This window comes from Neodiprion fabricii, chromosome 4 (genome assembly GCF_021155785.1).
Source record: "Neodiprion fabricii isolate iyNeoFabr1 chromosome 4, iyNeoFabr1.1, whole genome shotgun sequence".
NCBI lineage: Eukaryota > Metazoa > Arthropoda > Insecta > Hymenoptera > Diprionidae > Neodiprion > Neodiprion fabricii.
The window spans coordinates 40906899-40928493 of record NC_060242.1 but is presented as its reverse complement, the minus strand read 5'-3'; the positions used below and the strand labels follow the sequence as shown (position 1 = coordinate 40928493).

General features: G+C 35.3%; 4 protein-coding genes across 10 annotated transcripts; 2 read left to right on the top strand and 2 right to left on the bottom strand.

The window, feature by feature from the left end:
* Positions 1 to 920: 920 nt before the first annotated feature.
* On the bottom strand, positions 921 to 13501 carry LOC124181118 (RNA-binding protein 33-like). 6 transcript variants are annotated; one of them, XM_046567356.1, is made up of 12 exons: positions 13168 to 13501; positions 12575 to 12674; positions 8704 to 9239; positions 7611 to 8500; positions 7284 to 7498; positions 7026 to 7202; positions 6860 to 6904; positions 6359 to 6694; positions 6113 to 6275; positions 5870 to 5985; positions 4111 to 4671; positions 921 to 1678 (listed from the first exon to the last, which is right to left on the bottom strand). In XM_046567356.1, the coding sequence occupies exons 1-12, from the start codon at positions 13179 to 13181 to the stop codon at positions 1505 to 1507; spliced, it is 3327 nt and encodes a 1108-aa protein (XP_046423312.1). In that variant the 5' UTR covers positions 13182 to 13501; the 3' UTR covers positions 921 to 1504. The 6 variants fall into 6 exon arrangements, with proteins under 6 accessions (XP_046423312.1, XP_046423310.1, XP_046423313.1 ...); XM_046567354.1 differs by having other exon boundaries at positions 5870 to 5988; positions 13168 to 13500; XM_046567357.1 differs by having other exon boundaries at positions 5870 to 5988; positions 6359 to 6688; positions 13168 to 13500.
* An 87-nt stretch (positions 13502 to 13588) lies between these two features.
* On the top strand, positions 13589 to 16058 carry LOC124181120 (jerky protein homolog-like). Of its 2 annotated transcripts, none has more exons than XM_046567361.1 (3): positions 13589 to 14302; positions 14641 to 15714; positions 15820 to 16058. In XM_046567361.1, the coding sequence occupies exons 1-3, from the start codon at positions 13945 to 13947 to the stop codon at positions 15987 to 15989; spliced, it is 1602 nt and encodes a 533-aa protein (XP_046423317.1). In that variant the 5' UTR covers positions 13589 to 13944; the 3' UTR covers positions 15990 to 16058. The 2 variants fall into 2 exon arrangements, with proteins under 2 accessions (XP_046423317.1, XP_046423318.1); XM_046567362.1 differs by having other exon boundaries at positions 15798 to 16058.
* A 284-nt stretch (positions 16059 to 16342) lies between these two features.
* LOC124179469 (probable tRNA N6-adenosine threonylcarbamoyltransferase, mitochondrial) lies at positions 16343 to 18602 on the top strand. Its single transcript, XM_046563866.1, has 5 exons — positions 16343 to 16801; positions 16908 to 17166; positions 17580 to 17708; positions 17781 to 18137; positions 18218 to 18602. Exons 1-5 carry the CDS (start codon positions 16572 to 16574, stop codon positions 18530 to 18532), a joined length of 1290 nt encoding a protein of 429 aa, XP_046419822.1. The 5' UTR covers positions 16343 to 16571; the 3' UTR covers positions 18533 to 18602.
* A 12-nt stretch (positions 18603 to 18614) lies between these two features.
* LOC124179470 (GTP-binding protein 10 homolog) lies at positions 18615 to 20826 on the bottom strand. Its single transcript, XM_046563867.1, has 4 exons — positions 20583 to 20826; positions 19713 to 20016; positions 19414 to 19632; positions 18615 to 19331 (listed from the first exon to the last, which is right to left on the bottom strand). The coding sequence occupies exons 1-4, from the start codon at positions 20622 to 20624 to the stop codon at positions 18724 to 18726; spliced, it is 1173 nt and encodes a 390-aa protein (XP_046419823.1). The 5' UTR covers positions 20625 to 20826; the 3' UTR covers positions 18615 to 18723.
* Between the last annotated feature and the right edge of the window lie 769 nt (positions 20827 to 21595).

The following is a 21595-nucleotide window of genomic DNA, read 5'->3' as shown; positions in this document are numbered from 1 at the left end:
TTTTTTGCATATCCGAGGATATTATTACTACCCTTCAATAAAACTTCACCAATATACATAGTGCTTGTTGATAATATGTTTGAAAGATACCTTAAGCAATTTCATTTTTCCTCTACCATGATTCAGGGTTTATTGTTATTATCTCTTTGTTTATTATTTGTTTCTTGTATCATCTACATAGGCACAAATCTACCCCAATTAATAATAACAAAAGATGCAATTATACTCAGCAATTTGTATTCTGCCATGGGTAATAATTTCTAATTTAAATTATTCTCATTTATTACAATAAATTCTTGCTTTGTTTCCTCTTACGAACAAATTCTCAAATTGATGTTATAATTTATTATAGAACATATGCTTATTCAGCTTATTACTTAGCTAACTATTACAACACTATTGTAACGTTAAAATAGCTTAACATTACCTGCGGTAAAATCGCTGATAATAATCATAAATCAGAAACGTATAATCTACATCGTATATTACGTTATACTTGATTCCGCCGAGAGCATGTTAATGTTTTGCCTCACATTCGCTCGTTTATCAGCTACTGATGTACTGTATTTCTTTTCTGTTTTCTCAATGAATTAATGTTCCGATTTAATCAGATCTTGAAATTTCATAATCATTAGAAAATCATAATTGTAAATTTACTAGTACGTACATTACTTAGGTGAAAATAGTCCGAGTATAAAATAATCCATTTCTAGTCTTGTAAGTGATTATTGTAACACGGTGTTGTCGTATATTTACTGTTATATACATACATGTGTTCAAATATACCCTATGTAGATGGAGAAAAGACGTGTCTTCAAATTTACATATTATATATATTATGTAAACGTTAAAAAATAAATTGGATAATATAAAGCGATAACAGGTAAAATTAGACATGCAAATATTTACCTATACTCAAACATAAAATAATATTTTTCAATATTATTCAATATATAGGACTTGTACACAATTGAATGGATACATACTTTGTATCGGGTACACGGATTTCCTATTTTATTAAATTGTTCACAGTTCTTTATATTCATTTCACAATATTTTTTCTCTGTACCAATATTTATTGTTTTTATAGAATCATCTTTGTGACAATAATATTCGTGTAGCATACATATTTCTTAATTATAACTAACTGTAACTCACTGTGGTTCATATATTGACAAAATCAATTCATAACTACCACGAAACCGATACCCGCACTTTGGAAAATCTCAATTCGTAAATATGACCATAAACTTTCCGTTGCTCCTAATTTTTTCTCAACATATGCAAGATTCTGGATCCTTCGACCAATTGATCATATTGTAGCGCAGTGTAATTAAACGCATTTTTCTTGTATGTATTTGAAAATGGAAATAATATTTCGTTCTCTAGTCGAACGGATTAAACAGTTACATGACCTGACACATATAGACATACTCATTCGTTTGCATTGTTACATATCAAAATGCATAGAATGTAAATTTTCTCAATGTACATAATTCAATGTTCAAGATTTTTTTACAACGGTAGGAATCGGCCTGTTTCCAGTTGCTTGTGGGACAAGGTGGACCGTTATCAATGAAAGGTCGAGCATTTTACGTTGGTATTTCTTGTGAAAGACAAGAGCAGCAGACTGCGTCTTAAACACAATTGTAGCACTGCCCTCGGTCATGCGAATGCTCTACAACACGAAAATGTAAGAAAAAAAAATATATATATCCACAAATTAATAATCTGTTAGTATCTGTATTTATTCAGAGATGAAGGTTATTTAATACTTGAAAAAATAAACGTAACCATAGATATGTACTTAAAAGTAGGTATGAAATATAAAAAAAATTGTTTTCAGTACTTGTTTTACAAGATGCCTGAATTGAGCATAAAATATTATTCGATCGGTGATTAAATATCTTATCATCATATTTCAAGTCAATTTATTGCAATGCGATGAGTCCAAGGAAAATAATTGAAAATCAAATATTCGTTTTTACAAATACTTATAAGAATTGAAAGCTTTGTGAAATTGAAAATAAGAAAAAAAAATTCCGTCACAATGCCTCACCGTATCAAGTATCTATATTGAAAGTATTGATTTGATTGACTTTGTCAAATTTGCTAACTATTCTCAGGCTTTTCATAACTCCTTTCATAACTACATTTATGTTTGCAGTAAAATTACCAGTTTTTCACACAATCTTCAAAGGTAGAAATCCAGCCCAAGTATAAAAATTTCATGCCGTACGATAATATACACAATGCATGAGCGATAGCATTGTAAATTTTTTTTTTTGTATAGACTACAAAAATTTGAATTAAAACGATAAAAGGAATGAAAAATGTTACCATGCACAATCATGCAGATATGATGTAAAAAAAAAATATGCACAACGTCGAAATTTTATTACTTTGTTAAAAACATTAATATGTGTTCATAATGAATAATTCGAGTAAAAATTGAGTGTCAAGTATTACATTATAAGTCTCTTTATCTAAATTCAAGATCGCATGAGTCTGGAAAGCCAATTAATCTTTAAACATCAGCCTTATGGCATGAATGGTGGCATGAATAAACAGCGTAGACATTTTGTTTTACTTTTGCATTGCAATAGTATTTCACAATAATCATTGCGTTACGTTGTACATGGTAAGTTAATATCTCGCTACTCAATTGCTTCAGAAAAATTAGATACGATATACAATAAGTGAGGAAAGAAAAATAAAACAATAAAATCTTTTGTAAAAATGATAACAAAAATATTTCAGAAGACTATGAAATATGTATCGTGTATTTCTTATAACTAATGATTCAAAAATAAATTCAATAACTTTCAACCGAAATTTTTGAACGACGAGATCTAATTAGTATGTCTTAATTCTACGATATGAAACAAAATTCGGAGGAAAATACGAAATATCCTTAGATTTCGATTAAAGAGAAAATGATGATGAATTTTGAAACAATATTTTAAGGTGGATACTGAGTGCATATATACTGCGAATATGAAATAACCTAAATGTAATAACGGTCAATGATTCGAAATTATATGAGTTTTGGCAACTAAGTATCTTCGGTCAAAATGAAACATATTTAATGTGCTGGACTGAATTGAATCGTTTTCTATAATTATAACATAACACATACAGGATTGCTATATGATTGATATAAAGGCGATCGACAAGAATTCAAAATAAAAGAGGTGTCATTATATCCATAAATGGTGTGTTACACTTCTGCGGATCTTTGACCGCAGTGAATTTAACGAAAAATTTGAATCTGAATTGTTTTAGTCCAGAAGAAAATAACAAAAATGAAATAATGAGATACGCGCATGAATCCGTGAATTATTACATTAACAAAAGGAACCGAAGCACGTGAAAGCTGTTCAAGATTAGATTCATACGAGATAATAGATTGATTTTTCATCTCGCATACTACCTTTCAGTATTTCCAATTGGCTAACGCAATACATAGTTTAATGTTTTCTTTTAAACACTAGTGAAACAAGTCGAAGATGAAAATATGGTAAAGATTAATATTCGATTGCTCTCTACTAAATAAAAATAAGTACAGAGTTTGGTATTGCAAAGATCAATTGCACTCTGGTTATTCTGATATTATTTTATATCATTATAATATATACTATCAGGATATATTTTACCACAAATGGAATTTTTATCCGATTAAATTATAAAAGGCTTTGGCTTTGTCTCATCAAACAATAATAGATGCACTGTGAAAGAAATTTTCACAACTAATAAATGCTAGATGAAGAGAATCTATATCAACTGTCTATGGGTACTCATTGAATAACGTTTGTTCTGTAGATTTTGATTACAGATTGATGAAAAATTACACTACAAAGCAGAGTTAATACGATTATCACAAACATTATACGTAAGCAAATTTTGTACATTACAAAAAGATGATATAAATGTCAACGTAAAACAAGCAAACAAAAAGTAGAGATCTAAGTAAGTTTCGAGTTACATTTGCAAAATCATACGACGTAACGTTTTTCTACTCTCTATTTGACATGTTCCTCATTTCTGACACGTAAATGAAATGGCAAAGGTAACTCTCGCCTTTTGGCATTCTCAGGTAAATATAGTCACCTCAAGCGTGCCAATTCCTTGACACATCCGTCGAATTTGATTTTCAGTTGTGCTGGCAGCCAAGTTTTCAATCCTCACCACGTTGCTCTTGATCTCCGTTAACTTCCTTGTTTGCTGTGGAGATTTCTGAAGAACAACCCTCTGGTTACTCTGGGTGTTAACAACAACCTTCGGGTTGTTCATATTTAAATTCTTGCTCGCATTTGTCACAGACACTTGCGCATTTCCTCCAAGATTTTTCTTCAAAATGGTTTTCTGAACTCCAACCGTCGCGTTGCCACCAATTTTTTGCACCGGTTTTTGCAGATTGGACACAGTCTTCTGTATCGTAGTGGCAACCTTTTGTGTGTTCGGCAGTGTCTTGTGGATTACTACCCTTCGAATTCCATGTTGCTGAGGGCTTTGTCTCTTCAGAATTCCATCGTTGACTTTAATTGTAGATACAGCAGACGTAGCAGACGTATTCTTTTCACCATCCTTACTCGAGACAGTCGGTTGCAAAGTTGGTTGTACGGTCTGAATTGTCCGCACAATTCGCATACCGGATGATCTCTCCAATCCCTACAATACATGAACATGTTAACAAGAAATCCTCTAAATTACGTGTCTTCAATCATATATTCATGCTAATTATAAACCAAAAATATTAGTCCTCGGAAGTAATTTGTTTTCAACAATCAATCGAATCGTTAACAATGGATTGAAAAAGAAAGGAGATTCAAAAAATCGAGGAGTTGGCGTTATATACGATACGACATACATATATGTGTGTGTGTATATATACATACATGCATACATACATACACATGTACATACACATATGTATATATTCAATTCAAATATATATATATATATATATATATATATATATATATATATATACACACAAATGTACGTAAAAATAGAATAGAGGTAATAAATGAAACAATGTATACTTATAAATATATTTTATTTAAACATATATGTATAAATATTAAAGAATACATAAAAAGTTGAAGAAAAAAAAACTCACGACAAATATTGCCGCAATATAACTTTGTATACTGGGGGAATTGTAAAGAGTATTAAAAATAAAACATTAAAAAAAAAAAAAAAAAAAAAGAAGAAAAAAAAATTGAAACAATTTACGTTTTGGCAGTTGGCCTGTTGCATATGCTCGTAGGCATCACACAACACTAAATGAACAAGATACCTAATATGTATGAAGTACGGTAGATCACAGTGTAATGGAAATACTTTATTTGAAATTTTTTTTCTTCTGTGTATACGATATTATAAATTAACATGTACAAAGTATGATCTGGCATTAAAACAGGATAAAACAATAGAGTAACATAGTAGTTAATACATATTATATGTATATATATATATATGTCCGTATATATACATATACGAATAAAATCACAATCTTTGATTTAAAGATTTCATTTCTCTCTTTCTTTCTCAATCTTGTATTGCGTTTAATGATATACAAATCGCGTGTATAACGGTGACTGAGTTTAGCCACGCAAAATTTGATTAATCTTTTTTCTTCTTTTTGAAAAAATTCGATTAATTTGAGAAAATTTAATAATTGAAGTATTTTTTGATTTCACTCAATTAAATGTGAATGTTATTACTCAGTTCTATTGACGTTGTTATGCGATTTGACAGGTTCTAGATCACTGGCTAGTAGTACTCAATAAGTCATCACTCCAAGTTAATCCAGTGGTCTAGACTATAAGAAATATGAGGATTTTACATGCGGAGTGAGCTATACCTCTGTGGTTTGTGCACCGACAGGGCGGCTTCGGCCTCTGCTGACAGCTGGACGAACTTTAAGGTCCTTGGTGACGCCTGTTATAACCGACACTGGTATTGTTTCCTGGTTAGATTCTTCTGTAAGAAAAAAAAAAAAAAAGCGTGATACTTTGCGTGAATATGAATGAATTGGATTCTACGAATGCAAATGTAATTTGCTTCGTACAGATTTTATAATACTGAAATAATAACGAATACTAACCAGCGTCAGCGGCAATCTCGGCCTTTTCTTTGTCGTACTGTTTTTCCATAGCTGCGATTTTCCGCCTGTTCTCCTTTTCCCGTAGAAATTTTTCCCTCATACGTTTCTGTTCCTCAAGCTTCTTGCGATACTCCCTCATTTCTGGACCCTCGGGCTCACATGTCTAAAAACCGAAACAATTACGTTGTATTACAAAATTCGCAGTATTATCGAAGCAAACATCGCAAATAAGATAAGTGTCTATACCTTTTTATCACCAGTTGCGCCTGGCAGAGTATCGACAGTTTTCACTTCGTGCAAGTTTCTGTTGCTTAACTTCGGTCTTTTCGGACTTGATTCCCTCGGACCTCTGTCCGAATATCCTTCGGGACTTCTTTTTTGCTGTGACCTTACGATTCCTCTCAGTGTACTGCTGGGCGCAGCTCTGCTACCAATTGACGTTCTTTGCTGACGATTAAGGTCATAATTTTCGTTACGATAACTAGAATTTGTCGAAGGAATCCGACTCTCGCGAGGTCGTTCTGTGTTTGAACGAGAATGAACGTCCCTTTCCCGGTAGCTTGGTTGGTGCTCTCTCTGTTCCTAGGAATAAATGAGTAATCGTTACTTCAACAGATGAGATATTTCGATTTACTGTTTTCCGTCAGGTAAAAGTGGTAGTTTCAGTTGAACATCAACACAGCACATGGAGTCACCATGGAAATGAGTAATTTGTGACAACTAGTGGTCTACATATACACTACTTACATTCGAATAGTCCATAACATTGTGAGTGCTTTGCGAACAGCATGTCTTGACGTAATTCAAAAAAATTTTTGTTACTAAAAGATTGCAAGCTTTTTTTTTTTTACAATAATTGTACGACCGAAAGCGCGAATATAACGCCAAACTAGCAAACCAAAGAGGTAATTACCTGATAGCTCTCTCTTGAATCCCACTGGTTCTGTGACTTGTAATTGTTATCAAAATTGTTATAGTAATTGTCCTTATTGTAACTAGATTCATTGTGAAATGAACTACTAGGATTAACGGATGGCGTCTTTTGTGGTTTGTTTTCCTGCCAGACGTCAGAAAAGTACGCATAGGGATCCTAAGAACATAAATGGCGTTATAAAATACTCCATTCGATTCGCAAATTAGGAAGATTGACGGAACCAGGAATTATACTGACGTCGCTTTTATTTTGTTGAACATTTGGCTGATTGTAATCCCGTTGCGGTTGAGACGGGGCTGATGGCTGGTTGTAGGGCCGTTGATCTTGAAACTGTGAGGATTGTTGGTGGATGAACGATTCGTTGACGATCTGCGATGAAGACACTGATGGAGGTGGTGGTTGCTGTTGCTGTGGTTGCTGCTGTTGAGTCGCCGAATCCCATGGCAGTCGTGCTGCGTCATAACATGTGAGTATTATTATTTCGCAGAGATTGTACTAGATCTCAAGCAATTTTCATTACAACTGATCGCAGAACTAGAACTAGAGTAAAAGAATGACAATTACAATCTTGTGTTGGTTGAACAGCGCCTCGAAAATGTGGGTTGATCAATATTTTGTGACCAGGCGGAAGTGGGTTGGGCACATTTCCAGGTGTCGGCTGCGCAGGAGGTACAGGAGGTCCGTTATTATACTGATTTGGCGGAGGTTGATCGTTGTATACTGGTCTCGAATCGTAAACAGGTCTAGCCTCCTGACAGAAATGCGGATCTTGATAAGGTGGTACATTTTCAAACGTTACTGGATTGGGTAAATTCGGGGCATTAGGATGGCTCTGCATAACTGGAATTTGGTTGTGAATCGGCGGACGCAAATGTCCCGGCATCAACGATCCGGGATTTCTGAGAAGAGGAACGCCCTGATGAGGTTGCATCATGGGACGCTGATTCCCCTGCATCGGAGGGCCTTGATTAACCGGTACAACAGGCAGTTGGTTTCCTTGCATAGGCATGGGTCCCGGATTTCCCGGAATCGGTTGTCCTTGGTTTTGAAAATGCTGTGGTTGATTGTGTATAATAAACTGAGGAGGCGGCTGATTAGGCGGATAGTTTTGCTGGGGCGCGGTACCAAGCAGCGGACCGCGAGGGTCGAACTCTGGTCTCGGTCCCATTAACCTCGGACCCGGTGGTCCGATCATCCCTTGAAACTGATTAGGATTGAACGGCGGTCTATTCTCTACAAATTGCGGCCTCGGGTGTTGCTGAGGTCCGTTCATTGAAAATTGCCCGTACGGTGGAACCATTTGAGCATTATTTTGGGGAAAGGGCGTTATTTGCTGATTTGGAATATTCATTCGCGGCACGGGAGGCGCATACTGTGGTCTGTTCTCAAGTAACGGCGCTCGATATTGCGGTCGTTGGTTTTCGAATTGCATTGGAACTCGCGGGCCATTGAATCTGAAATAAGAAAAAGAAAAACCTCAGAGATGCAACGTAAATTCAAAAAACTTGTGTATTGTCTTTATCACGACTGTCTTTCAATCTTTTTTCTCCTTCTTACAAGTACTTCTTTTTCCAAGATTACACAAAATTCGATATTGAATCAATGAGAAATAAGAGATAAAGGAAAGTAAGAGTTTAATATAAATACCGATGCTTACCTTGGATTGAACGTTTGAATATTCTGCACAATAAACCTGCCGCCCCTGCTGCCTCTGATTCCCCTGCCCCTGCCCCTGCCCCGGAATAATGGGCGTGACTGTTCTGAAGTGACGACATTTTCCAATGAATCTGGAATCTCGTTGTTCATCTTTGGAGAAATGATGGTCCTTTCGTTTTGAAATCTGTTCCGCCGTTCTTTGGCCTCTTCGCAGTCGTCGTCCTCCATTCCCTGGCCGTTACCGACGTAGAAATCTTTTTGCGCACTCTTTTGTAATTTCTCTCTAAGATCCGGCTTGTTGGACACACTTCCAACATTTTCACTCTCACCACCGACATTCTCTTCATAATCGTGCTGTCCGTAATGATAAATGACCGCGTTCTCGTGTCGCTCTTCATAATAGTTGTTATGGTTACGGTTATCGGTAACACCGCTATAATTTACATTTTCTTCCTCCCCCTCTAAGTCGTCGAGAGCATCGGTAACGCCTAAATCCAATACGTCATCTGTTTCCTCTTCTCCCTTATAGCTACTCTGCTGCTCGGGGAATTAAATAGCCAAATATTTGTAATGAAATTACATTATTCAAATACAATTTTTTTTTAGTTACTCTAACAATAATTAATAATATAATGTATGTTTTCTTTGTTTGCTTTTTTTCCTTTTCTTCTTCTCAAATATCTTTAACCAGCGTACGACTATTTTCTCTTTCCCTCAATTTCTTCTTCCCCTTTTTTTCCTCAATAATTTTCCATTATCGCGTTAAATTATTGCATGCATTACATATTAAGCGTAACAATTGGTGAAAGTTACATTGGTTTCAATATTCTCCAATATTCTCAGCAATGCAATTATAGGATATTTCAGATATCGCATGCCATAATAATGTTAGTATGGAATGAAATTTTTTGTTTTTTTTAGTCTAATTCTCTACAACGTGAGATAATAAAGCCTAATAATTGTCCTAATCTGTGAAGTATTTCTTCATTTCTTCTTAATAATCTCGACTAATGGATAAATCGAATCGAATCAACTGAAGATTATCATCTCTCAGTGTCCATATTCAAATATAATTTAACATTATTGTAAAACATAATCAATATATACGTATGCTTGGGATATTAAAAGTACTGAATAAACTTTCGTAAAGTTTACCAACCATTGAAATTAATAAAAATTTTTTGCAAATAGGTTTTACATAGAGACAAGTCTCTTGAAAACTTATTAGCTTAATGGTGATATTTTCTGATAATTTATAAATGAAAACAAACAATCCTAAAGTATATAAAAAATTTTGAAATTTATACACGAGAATTCACACATCATTATTAATATTTGTACTTTGTCCTCAACGAATCGCATAGTTCGAACTCATCGATATAAACCACTTGTTTACGGTATTAAATTATGTACTGTTTTGTTCGTAATGACTAAATAATTTATCAAAAAAAACCACCATTTCAATGTCTAGTCCTGCTTATTTCAATGAAGATTGTTACTTTCAGCATTCAATATTATATAGAAACCGCAAATTTTGTTATTATAATAGCAAGGGTATTTTATTTTTTTGGGACTGACTAGTTCTGAGTATTCATAAATAATTAAATTGTTCAACTATAGTCAAATTAATAGCTTTTCATAAATCGGAAATTAACATATTTAATTCATTTATGATTAGGATAATGTTGCTATCGTTAGACCTCTGAAGTTTCCAGTCTCGCAAGTAACTCTGCTGTGCCAGGTGTATTTGCGCAAAGCTATTTGAAATAAAATTCGTCTCCAAATTTAAAAACGTGATTTTTGTATTGTGAATGCGATTGCAAATACAGATTGTGGTGGTAAAAGGCAACGGATTCCTAAAGTGCACAAAGTGTTGTCTCATGCATATTGGGCTTCACATCTCATACAAAGAACTACAGAAATTCGTAATCATTACAGCTATATTTTGTGAAACTTGGTAGAAAGTTTATAGTGTGAGAAGAGAATTAGTCTATCCTCTGATAGCGCTTGATTGAATGGAAATGTTCTTTACCTTTCTTCACTTACGAATTACAAACTAAAACAATTTCCAAGATTTACTATCATTTGTGATTCGACACTCTTCATTTAACGATGGAGTGAATTAACGAAACGAATTGTTATCCGCATTATTTAATGTACTAAACCTTATTGCTTAATCACTAAAAAGTGCAATTTAAATGAGATTAGGATAAGATTGGGTTCATCTGGTTAGGATAAATGACAGAAATACGACATAATTTTCTTAACGGTCAATCGACAGCAACCTTACCCTAATGTCTGTAATTTCCAAAGTGTTTACATTCGAAAAACTAGTTGTCAAATATTAGGACTATCGAAATTCAAAGTAACTAATTTCATAAAATTTCATAATATTGAAAACATTGGCAGAGATAAATATATTGGCATACAGATAAAATGAATGATTATGCTTTGTGAAGTACGTGTAAAGAGATCTATTAAACTCTTTTGGAATCTACGTGACTTTTACAGCAAATCGACGAATTGTCATTCATGGCTCACTAGATCCCAAATACATATTTAATAATTAGTGAAAATACTTCCCAACGATTGCATGAAAAGTTTAAATCACAGAAGTAAGCGGATCGACAGTCGTACATTCAATGTATCAATGATATTCAAACTTTACTCGATTACAGTGAAAATAAAGTGAGTCAAAATTCATAATTTCTCTACATCCAATTGATCCTACATAATAATACAATTGTTCGACTGCAATCATGTTTACTTCTCTGTACTTTTTCACACTCGCAAGAGCACCTTGTTTTCACAGACGATAATATAAACCAAGCTTCATACGAGTAATTTTTTCAGTTTTAACAGTCATGGCCATAGTCAGAGGTAATAATATTCAATATTAGCATATACCACGGCATTGTCATTTAAATTATATAGATTCAAAAGCGGAGCTATATTTTATAACAATCCAGCATCGATGCGAAGCTTAATCGATGAGATTTACATCAGTTACAGGGGTTTAATTGCATTTGAGTAAAGGGACGATATGTTCTCGGTATTAAAAAATGACGAGACATTTGGTCGACGAAATAGACGAGGCTGAAAACAATCTACTGACTACAGTATAGCGAAGATGGTGTACAGCCATACTTAAAATTATATCCCGTCACATTAACACTAATCAACACAGCATTTGCGCAGCTTAATAATAACGTATTCTGTGGCTTTTATTGCGCAGCTTGTTTCGCTCATATGATACGCTCCAACAGATTCTTGGCGGCTATTGAGTTTTGAAACTATCAGTATTGACCTGCGTGCCTAAATGCCATATAAATACTTCGCTATTGGGAAAAGTGAAAGCATCCGATGCGACAACATCGTCGCATCGATTTGCCAAGCATTTATGTGTAATCGCAACAATTGATGGTGGCAGAAAACTATCTCCGTGCTCCATGGGTACCAAAATGCGGAAGCCTCTCCTCTGGCCGAATATTTGATTGTCCGTATTTCTATACTTTCGGTAACACAACGTACGACCATTTTTTCTTTACACTTATGAGGTTGAACTAGCAACATGTAATACATACGTAAGACATTTATGGATGATGAAAATTTGTTCCAAGAAAGGATTTTCAGAATCTATATATACTTTCAATAAGTCAAGATTAAAGATATTGTTGACGTTATGCAGCATCGATATTTTCCTGTGTCCATCCATTTATTCTTCTGTACTTCTGTGTCACAGATTATTGTGTTTCACGACATTTAATAAGAAAATCCATTGATTTTATAAAAGTATACATACATTCTGTTATGTTGAACAGTAATCAGTGAAATTATTTTATTACAAAATAGTAGATCGGCTTCAAGCTCACCGTCTCAAGTTCATAGTCATCCGCTAAGAGCGCTTCCTCTTCGTCATTTCCCAGCTCGTATTCCTCATCTCCAAAATCCTCATCCAGCAAGTTTTCGTCACTGAAAATAATTAGCCCAAAAATTACCATTAAATTCATATTCCAAGCTATTTCAAGTAAAGCTTGAAATTTCTGCGAAGCTAAATTCGTTAGAACGGCTTATGCATCAGTTACACTTAAAAAAATAAAAATGGAGAATTCCTTCACAAGAATCCGACGCGCATATTATCATCAAACTTGAGCCAATGGAATTGGGAAAAGTATAATTACAGCAATCAGATCAGCGGAGTAATGTGCAAATATTAAAAGCTCCAGCGAAATAAATTCAAATAAACTACGTAAAGGTAAAATATACGTTTGAGCCTTCCATTAAGCGCCGCAGGTTCTAACCTTAATGACCAAGTCCAACCGACGATTAGAAGCCGTGGGAATTTGAAGACGCCAAAAAGCAAAATTGTCGTACCGAACGATACGAGTGACGCGCAAAGTCTCGGCGAAACAATATGAGTGAGAATTTTTATCGCCTTAGCCAAAAAGTATGAAATAATACTTACCACTGCTCAGACATCGTACGCAGCTAGCCCTTGGCTTCTGTTTCTTGCGTTGACCATATATCGATTCAGGCTTTGGTATCGATAGCTGCAGCTGCTCGCGTCATTGAATGTAAGTGAACTTACGCCCGTTTAATCCACAATTACTAAACTTGGCAGTCGTTTTATAACTATTCAACAACTTGCCGAACCCTTTAATGCGAAAATTTTTCAGTAATAACGTACACGATTGATTTAACCTTACGTTTTGTTCGTGTATAAAAGTTCGGAATCAATGGCCGAGCAAGGGACGCCTTGTGTCGCAGCTGACGCTTGCTTGCTTACAGATGCCGAGGCAATATCGACTTCTAAGGATAGTTCGCTTCGCGCAAGTCCAAACTTCGTTGTTGATCGTTAGTGTGTAATATTGACGGTGGCGCTGCGAGCAGCAACAGCGACATCATGGCGGCTGCTTGTCGTTCAACGAACGATAACATTAATTCTAATTCGGTGACGGAATAAGATTTTGTCGAAAACATTTCTACGCCTGTTGCACGATATTTATGCATAGTCAAAATTCCGTTTATACACCGGCAAAAATGGCATGAAAAATGCTGTTAAATTAATAAGGATTTCGAATATGTTTGAAAATCTACTAATTCTACAGCCAACGCGTACGCGTAGGAAAATTAAAGCAGGTGTGCTTTCATTACGTTGACCTATGTACGACTATTTCGACTATTTTCCAAACGACGCGCGAAAACACGTGACATAAACAAAAGAGTTTGACGTAATTCGAAAATGGAAACCATGGTGGAAAAGAATCGTTCAAATGTCACTAGCGATAATATGACGAATATGTGCAATTCCAAAAGACGAAAGAAACTAGCCAGTTTTACAGCACAGCAGAAATTGGATATTTTGAAAAAAATAGATGAAGGTTTTTCTATTACAATGGTCGCTTTGGAAAATAACGTGGACACAAGTACGGTCAGAAAATGGAGGAATAGTCGACAGAAAATTGAAAAATGTAGCGAAATATCAACGGAAGCAAAACGAATCCGTTCTGGCCGCGCCGAAAAAGTTAACGAGGCTCTGTACATGTGGTTCACCGAAATGTGGGCCAAGGGTTATCCCGTAACTGGTACAATTATAAAAGGTATTTTTGAACTTTTCAGTTCACAATTACGGCTTTTCAAAATTTATCGAACATCAATGCGCGCGATTATCGCAGCAACATGATAGAATTGCCCCCAGCTGGCAATTTAGTTATTGCAAGATTTAAATAAATTTTTTGTCTCCAAATCTTAATAAGTTTAGTAAAAGTTAGTGATAAAACAGTTTAAAGTGTAATTTTGTATTTAATTCATCGAATAATAAGTAATTGAATGATCTCAGGGTTTGTGACAACTCTCGACACAAATATCATAATTTTACGAAATCAAGTGTTCATATTAGCTCGACTAAATATTATTTAGATATTTATATTTGTTTAAGGAAAAGCTCTTGAATTCCATGAAAGATTCGGCGCCGAGGAGAAGTTTTATGCCAGCGACGGATGGCTGAGTCATTGGAGACAAAAGTATGGCATCCGCCAGTTATCAATTACAAGCGAAAGTTCCTCTCCTAATTCTGAATCTGCTGATAATTTTAAGTCTCAGTTCACGAAAAAAATTAAAAATGAAAACTTGACAGCGAGTCAAATATTCAATGCCGAAGTGACGGGTCTCAATTATAAAGTTATGCCAAATGAAGCACTGACAAACGACGGAGAAAGACCTGCACTTGGATTCAATCAGAATAAAGAGAAATTAACAGTAATGCTCTGTTGCAATGCCGACAGCTCGCTCAAAATACCGCTTCTTATTATTAGGAAATCGTCGAAGCCTAAAGGATTAAAAAATTTATTGCCAAACATGCTACCAGTCTATTATACGCGCCAAAAAAGCGCTTGGATGAATTCCGCAATTTTTGAGAAATGGTTCAAAGAGGAATTCGTACCGACAGTCTCTGATTTCTTAAGGGAGAAGGGCTTGCCTCAAAAAGCTATGCTTCTGATTGGTAATGCACCATCTCATCCATCAACGGAAGTTTTAACTGTTGGCGATATCACAACCAGGTTTTTGCCACCTAATGTCACAAGTTTAATTCAACCTATGGATCAGGGCATTATAGAGAATGTAAAAAGAAGATACAGAAATAAACTTCTCATGCATATATTGAACGACCAATGTGACGGCAAAGAGTTGGTTGAATCATTGAAATCAATCAACATTAAGAATGCTGTTTTTTGGGCAAGTGAAGCTTGGGATGAAACCAGTTCGGAGACAATTGTAAAGTGTTGGAAAAATTTGATGCTGGATATTCCTGAAAAGGAATTACATGTGACATTTGAAGCAGAAGAGGAAATAACTTCCGAAAGAATTCACCAAATTGCTAATAGAATAAAAAGTTTGGAAAAAGTTAGTTTAGATGTAATAGATGATTGGATTTACAATGATGATTCTTCGCTAGTCTTTCCATCCGATGAAGACATCGTTGAAGCAGTGAACAACCATAACAGTGAAAATGGTACAGTCGATATTCGTGACTGAGAAGAATAACTGATTTCAATTTTTTACTTACTGTTCAGACTTTAGAGTATCTAAAAATAGGTTTTATTCTCAATACTTTCAGAATCTGACACCGATAACTTTGAAGAAAGTCAAGTTTCACCATTGCAAGCATCCAGGGCAGCAGAATGCCTTACAAAGTTTTTTCAGCAAAATGGAGCAATTTCGAAAGCAGATATGGCCGTTTTGAGAAAAGTGAAAGAAAAGATACTCCAGATAAAAAACCAAATTTAGTCATTACTGCTTAAGGCTATGTAAATATTGTACATATTAAGTAATTTTCAAATAAAGTTCTAAACTAAATATGAACGACTGTACTTTCCTATATCTATATACGATCACAAATTTGCAACGTATGAAACTTGAAATTACCTTTCAATGGATAGTAATTCACAAGCAAAATCTTATCATCACGAATGAAAATAGTAACGAATATACTTATGGAATGAAAATTTTCAACATTTAAATATTCAGACAGAAGTAACACAATTTTCCAACCGACACCAATCACAAAATTGTATTCCTTGTACTTTCCATTGTATGCAACCAATGATATTGCTCATTGAGTATTGGAACTTATGAATGGCTGGTAATGCAAAGTACTTTACCCATAATTGCTGTCCTTGTTGCACACGGCACAATGCACAACGATGTAAATAGAGAATTGGAAAATGTGGAAACAGTTCGTGTAAACACGTGTATCTAAGTATCCGGTGATTTGATGTGATCGTAGAGTCATTCAACCGAACAATATGTAAACTTGTAAATATACTTTGTTTACAAGAAAGAATATTCTTCGATCGTAGAAATCGAATTATGTACAAATTGCACAAAATGTTAACCTCAAAAGCCGGGTTAAAATGCGTGGGAAGAATTTTCTCTCCAAGAAAATTGGTGGGAAAAAACATTAGAAAATTGAGTAATAATAAACCGGCGGTAATACTCGGAATAGAAACAAGCTGTGATGATACAGGTTGTGCAGTTGTCGATAGTAATGGAGCGATACTTGGAGAAGCTTTGCATTCCCAACAGAGCGTTCACCTTGAGTTAGTATTTTAATCATGAAATCTATGAAAGCATGAGAAAAATAGAATTTATAGCTGTGAAATTGTTCGATGGAAAACGTGTGTTAATTTTATTTTACTGTTTCAGTAACGGTGGAATAATACCACCTCTTGCCCAAGAATTACATAGGCAAAAAATTACCAAAGTCGTTGAAAAGGCTCTGCTTTCCGCAAACTTGAGGTTAACAAACGTCGATGCCATAGCTGCGACAGTCAAACCAGGTCTCGTTATGTCTCTGTTGATTGGTACTAATTTTGGAAAGTACTTGTCCAGAGTTGGAAATAAACCATTTATTCCTATACATCACATGGAAGCACATGCTCTGACTGCGAGAATGGTTGAAAACGTTGGTTGGCTTTACATATAAACTTGATGCAAGCGTAATTCCACTTTTGAACAATGTAACTTTAAGTAAAGTTCAAGTATTCTACTCAACATCAGCTGCAATACTTACTTTCTTTGGATAGATCAGTACTCTAAATCAGGCTGAAGTTTTGAACGTTATTGTAATGATACATCTTTAGAAAAACTTTATGTTGCAACCCTAGGAGATGACCTGAAATTTGGTAAACCGTTAATAAAGGTTTTGTAAATTAAATTTCTTCAGTTATTATAAAGATGCAAAAGTAGTAATTTTTGTTTCAATGTTTCGATATGTTAATGCTACTAACAGCAGCCTCGTTACTTTAAACAGTCTAAGCAAGAAGCAAGAATTTGCGTCAAGATGTTTCTTGATGATGACGTTGTTTCTTTGTTCAGATCGATTACCCGTTTTTAGTCTTGTTGATATCTGGTGGTCATTGTTTACTGGCGATAGCTCAAAGCGTGGACAAGTTTTATCTGCTAGGGTCAACGATCGACGATGCACCTGGCGAAGCTTTTGACAAAGTGAGCTTGAACTGTTCTGCATACTACTAAATTATTTTCAACATTTTCACATATAACTTGGTGTATTTATAGACTGCTCGAAGACTCAAGTTGCGAAATATTCCAGAATTCTCTGAACTGTCTGGAGGTGCGGCGGTAGAATTGGCCGCTAGTCGAGCCACAGATCCTGAACAGTTCAAATTCGAGGTACCTATGGTGCATTGGGAGGACTGCAACTTCAGCTCTTCAGGCTTGAAAAATGCTATACTGAAACACACCTTGAGAGAAGAGAAAAAACATGGCATAATAGGGGATGAACTAGTACCAGATATTTATAATTTATGCGCTGGATTCCAATTAGCCATGACACGTCATTTGTGCCACAGAACGCAACGCGCCATGGAATTTATTGAGTTGAAAAATCTCATTCCAGAAAAAAATCGGACTTTGGTACGTGAACAAGACAATTTCGTCGAGATATGCTGGTTTTCAATCTTGCTAATTATTCTTTCACAATTTTTTTTCCACAGGTAGTCTCAGGTGGCGCAGCCTGCAACAATTTCATTGCAAACTGTCTAGAAACAGTTTCTTCCCAGATGGGATACAGATTTGTCAGACCACCGCCTAAACTTTGTACAGACAATGGTATTATGATCGCCTGGAATGGAGTTGAAAGGTGGTTAGCTGACCGAGGTGTTTTGAGAGATAGCGAAGAGATAGAAAATGTCCAAGTGGTAGCAAGAACCGAGTTCGGTGAAGATTGGAGAGAAAAGGTGGCTAACGCGCACGTAAGATGTCAGTGGGTGAAATTAAAACTTCCTTATCCTAAAACACGAAAGAGTTGAAATTAGGCAATAAAATACGTCTGATTTAAACAATGGTTCAATAATTTATTTACAAAATTAACTGATACTAAAGTTATTTCTGTACAAGTATAAGATGTTACATAAGATTGGGCAATGCTTTTTGTTTTTTTTTGCCAAATTGGAAAAAATAACGGCGCATTGAAGGTTATTGGTCGATCTATAGTTTAAATCTATACAAGCGTTGGTATCCTTTGCATAGTCTCCTGTTTTAGCTTCTCGATTAATTCACTGTCGGGGAATTCTCCTCGCATTTTCATTGCTTTTTTTTCCGCGTGTAGATCTAGCACAGTTCGTACTTTTTCCTTAAGCAACTTGATTTCATCGACATTCCTCTCGCGGAGGGCAACGGGCAGAACGGCTTCGAATACAAAGGCTTTTTCGGGACGTATTTCGTCTGAAAATGTTGCTAAAGTCCGTTCGTATTCCTTGATCAATGGTTTCACCTCGTTTAATTTCTCCGTGGCGTTTTCTGTGTCCATTTTATTGACAACAAGAATAGCAGGCATGTTTAGTAAGTCCGGTTTATAAAGTTCCAGCTCTTTGTTGAGCAACACTATCGTCTCTAAACAATTTCTTCGCAAGTGTTTGGGCGACAATCTAAAACCTTGAATATCTACCACAACTATCATCAATTGCGTCCTTTCAACGTGCTTCAAAAATCTATGACCCATTCCTATATTTACGTGAGCACCTTCGATCAGCCCTGGTAAATCTGCTACAGAGATTTGCCTCAAGTCCTTATATTGCATTATACCAATGTGTGGCCTTAGCGTTGTGACTGAAATATGAGAAGTTTGGTTAATTTCATAAGTGGAGGGATCAAAATTTATTTTCTCAATAAAACTTTCTATGAAACTTACATGGGTAAGATGCAATTTTGGGACTAGCTCTGGAAACTGCTTTCAGAAGTGTGCTTTTTCCTGCATTTGGAAAGCCAACTAAGCAGGCATCAGCGATTAACTTGAGATCCAAATGAATATGCAGAGCTTCTCCTTTCTGCCCACTAAATCCTGTTTCTCGACATCCCCCGATCCCCCCTTTGGCTACGATCAGCTTAGAACCTGGCTCATTCAATTCTCCTGAAATGATAATAAAATTCCCGATAAAGTGAGCTGAGAAGATCTGTATAATGTGAAAAAATGAAATTTTTTTTTTGTACCTAATTTTACACCCTGATCGGTAATCACAGATACGCCTGGAGGCACCGGGATCGTCATATCTTCCCCAAGTTTACCTAAAAGTTGTGTTTGTGAGCTATTACCGCCCTCTCCAGCAATTATCTTATGCACTTTCAATTTGGATGAAAGATTTTTTAGAGTCTCGCCCTCCTTGGCCACCAGATATACGTGACCACCTCGACCGCCAATTCCTCCAAATCTAGGCAGGCCCATCCCACCCACTCCACCTTTTACATGGAGACGCAACGAGTCCATAAACAAGCCACGTAGATAGTTTCTCGACACCTAGGAGTATTTCAAGTTTGTTAACATAAAAGATAAAATATTTCAATTTTTTCATGAGATTGAAAGTAATGGTGTTAAAGTAACGAAATGTTGAAATATAAATCGCTATTGTACAACTTCAGAATAACCTGTAATGTCAAATTTGCCAAACAGCAGTTTCTCAGTACTGCAGTGTTACAGCTTATTGAATTTCGAAAAATCCTGAAGCTGTGAAATAAGGACTTTTTCTAAAAATGCGTTGTTACATTAACGATACGAAATTGTATTTCATGTTTTTTTTCAGCAATGTCCGAGTAACTGATCTAAGTATTCAGCCTGATTTTGTTATTTTGCTAAACACAATCTAATTCAAATTAGTTTTATCTATTGGAATCAAAATTTCGTTAACCTGATGTAACCTAATATAACCTAAAAGGTGAACAACTTTCGCGAATTGAACATGCGCAAGAGCGAAAATCCACTCGAGAATGAAGCACATGTGAAAAGCAGAACTGATTATTTTACTAAGCGGCTTGATGCAAACAGACGAAAAGTATAAAATTGGATGGTTGCGCAAAAAATTGTACCTGACGTGCGGCATAACCTAAAATTTGTGTGAAGACGACCATGATTTACGTTGATGCGCAGGAAATCAATATCAACTATATGCACACTTTACATCTGCTTGCAAAGAACCTTCGTAACATGTTCGGAACGTCTATAATTTCAGCTTTGTACAATTCGCGGAACACAACTTCTCTGCTTGTTTGTTTGCTTGCGATATTTTGCAAATTGTTGTCAACAGCATTGATTGTTGATTGTTAAAGACGTCCAACTGTTCACGTTATTTTGATGTAGGCGAAAGGACGATGAAGTAATGACAGTACTCTACACTTACCGACTGGCCTGTGACATCACAGCTAATTAGGTAGGTAACGGTGGAAATTTCTGTACCGAAGATTCATGTTATATCAAGATCCATAAGGCTGCCTATCTTCAATAATTTTTATCCGATGCTTATTGGCATCAACTTCACAGCGTGCTTTTTTTAAAATTAAAATCCATTCACCGAGCTTTCGTAAGTGGCAACACGAGGTCTTATGAACTATTTCCTGTGAAGTTTTAAAGTACTGATGCAAAAATGTGTTTGAGACCCTACATCAGAAATTTATATGATTCAGCTGTCAACATTTTTAATATCATCGGCTATTTTTCATATTATTTTGTACAGAAAATAAAAGGGTGGGTATTTTTTTTTATCATTGTGCAATCTGTCTGCTTGCTTCCGTCTTACCACTTTTTACTGTTGGTTGACGTTATCGCAGAAGTTTGGAAGTTATTGGGTATACACCAAAATTCATTAATTCAAACGAATATACCTGAAAAACAATTTGCTGATGATGAAAATGAATGACAACTAAATGTTGAGAATTTCACGCATCTAATGAAAGAAACTAAATTTTTTTTAACCATTTCGATGCAATTAAGTAGAAATGTATAATTTTTCGAACATCATCGACATTTTTATTTAATTCGCAGTAATGTTGATTCACTGCTTTGAAAAGTGACAAAAAATTTCAAAACCCACAGAACATACCGT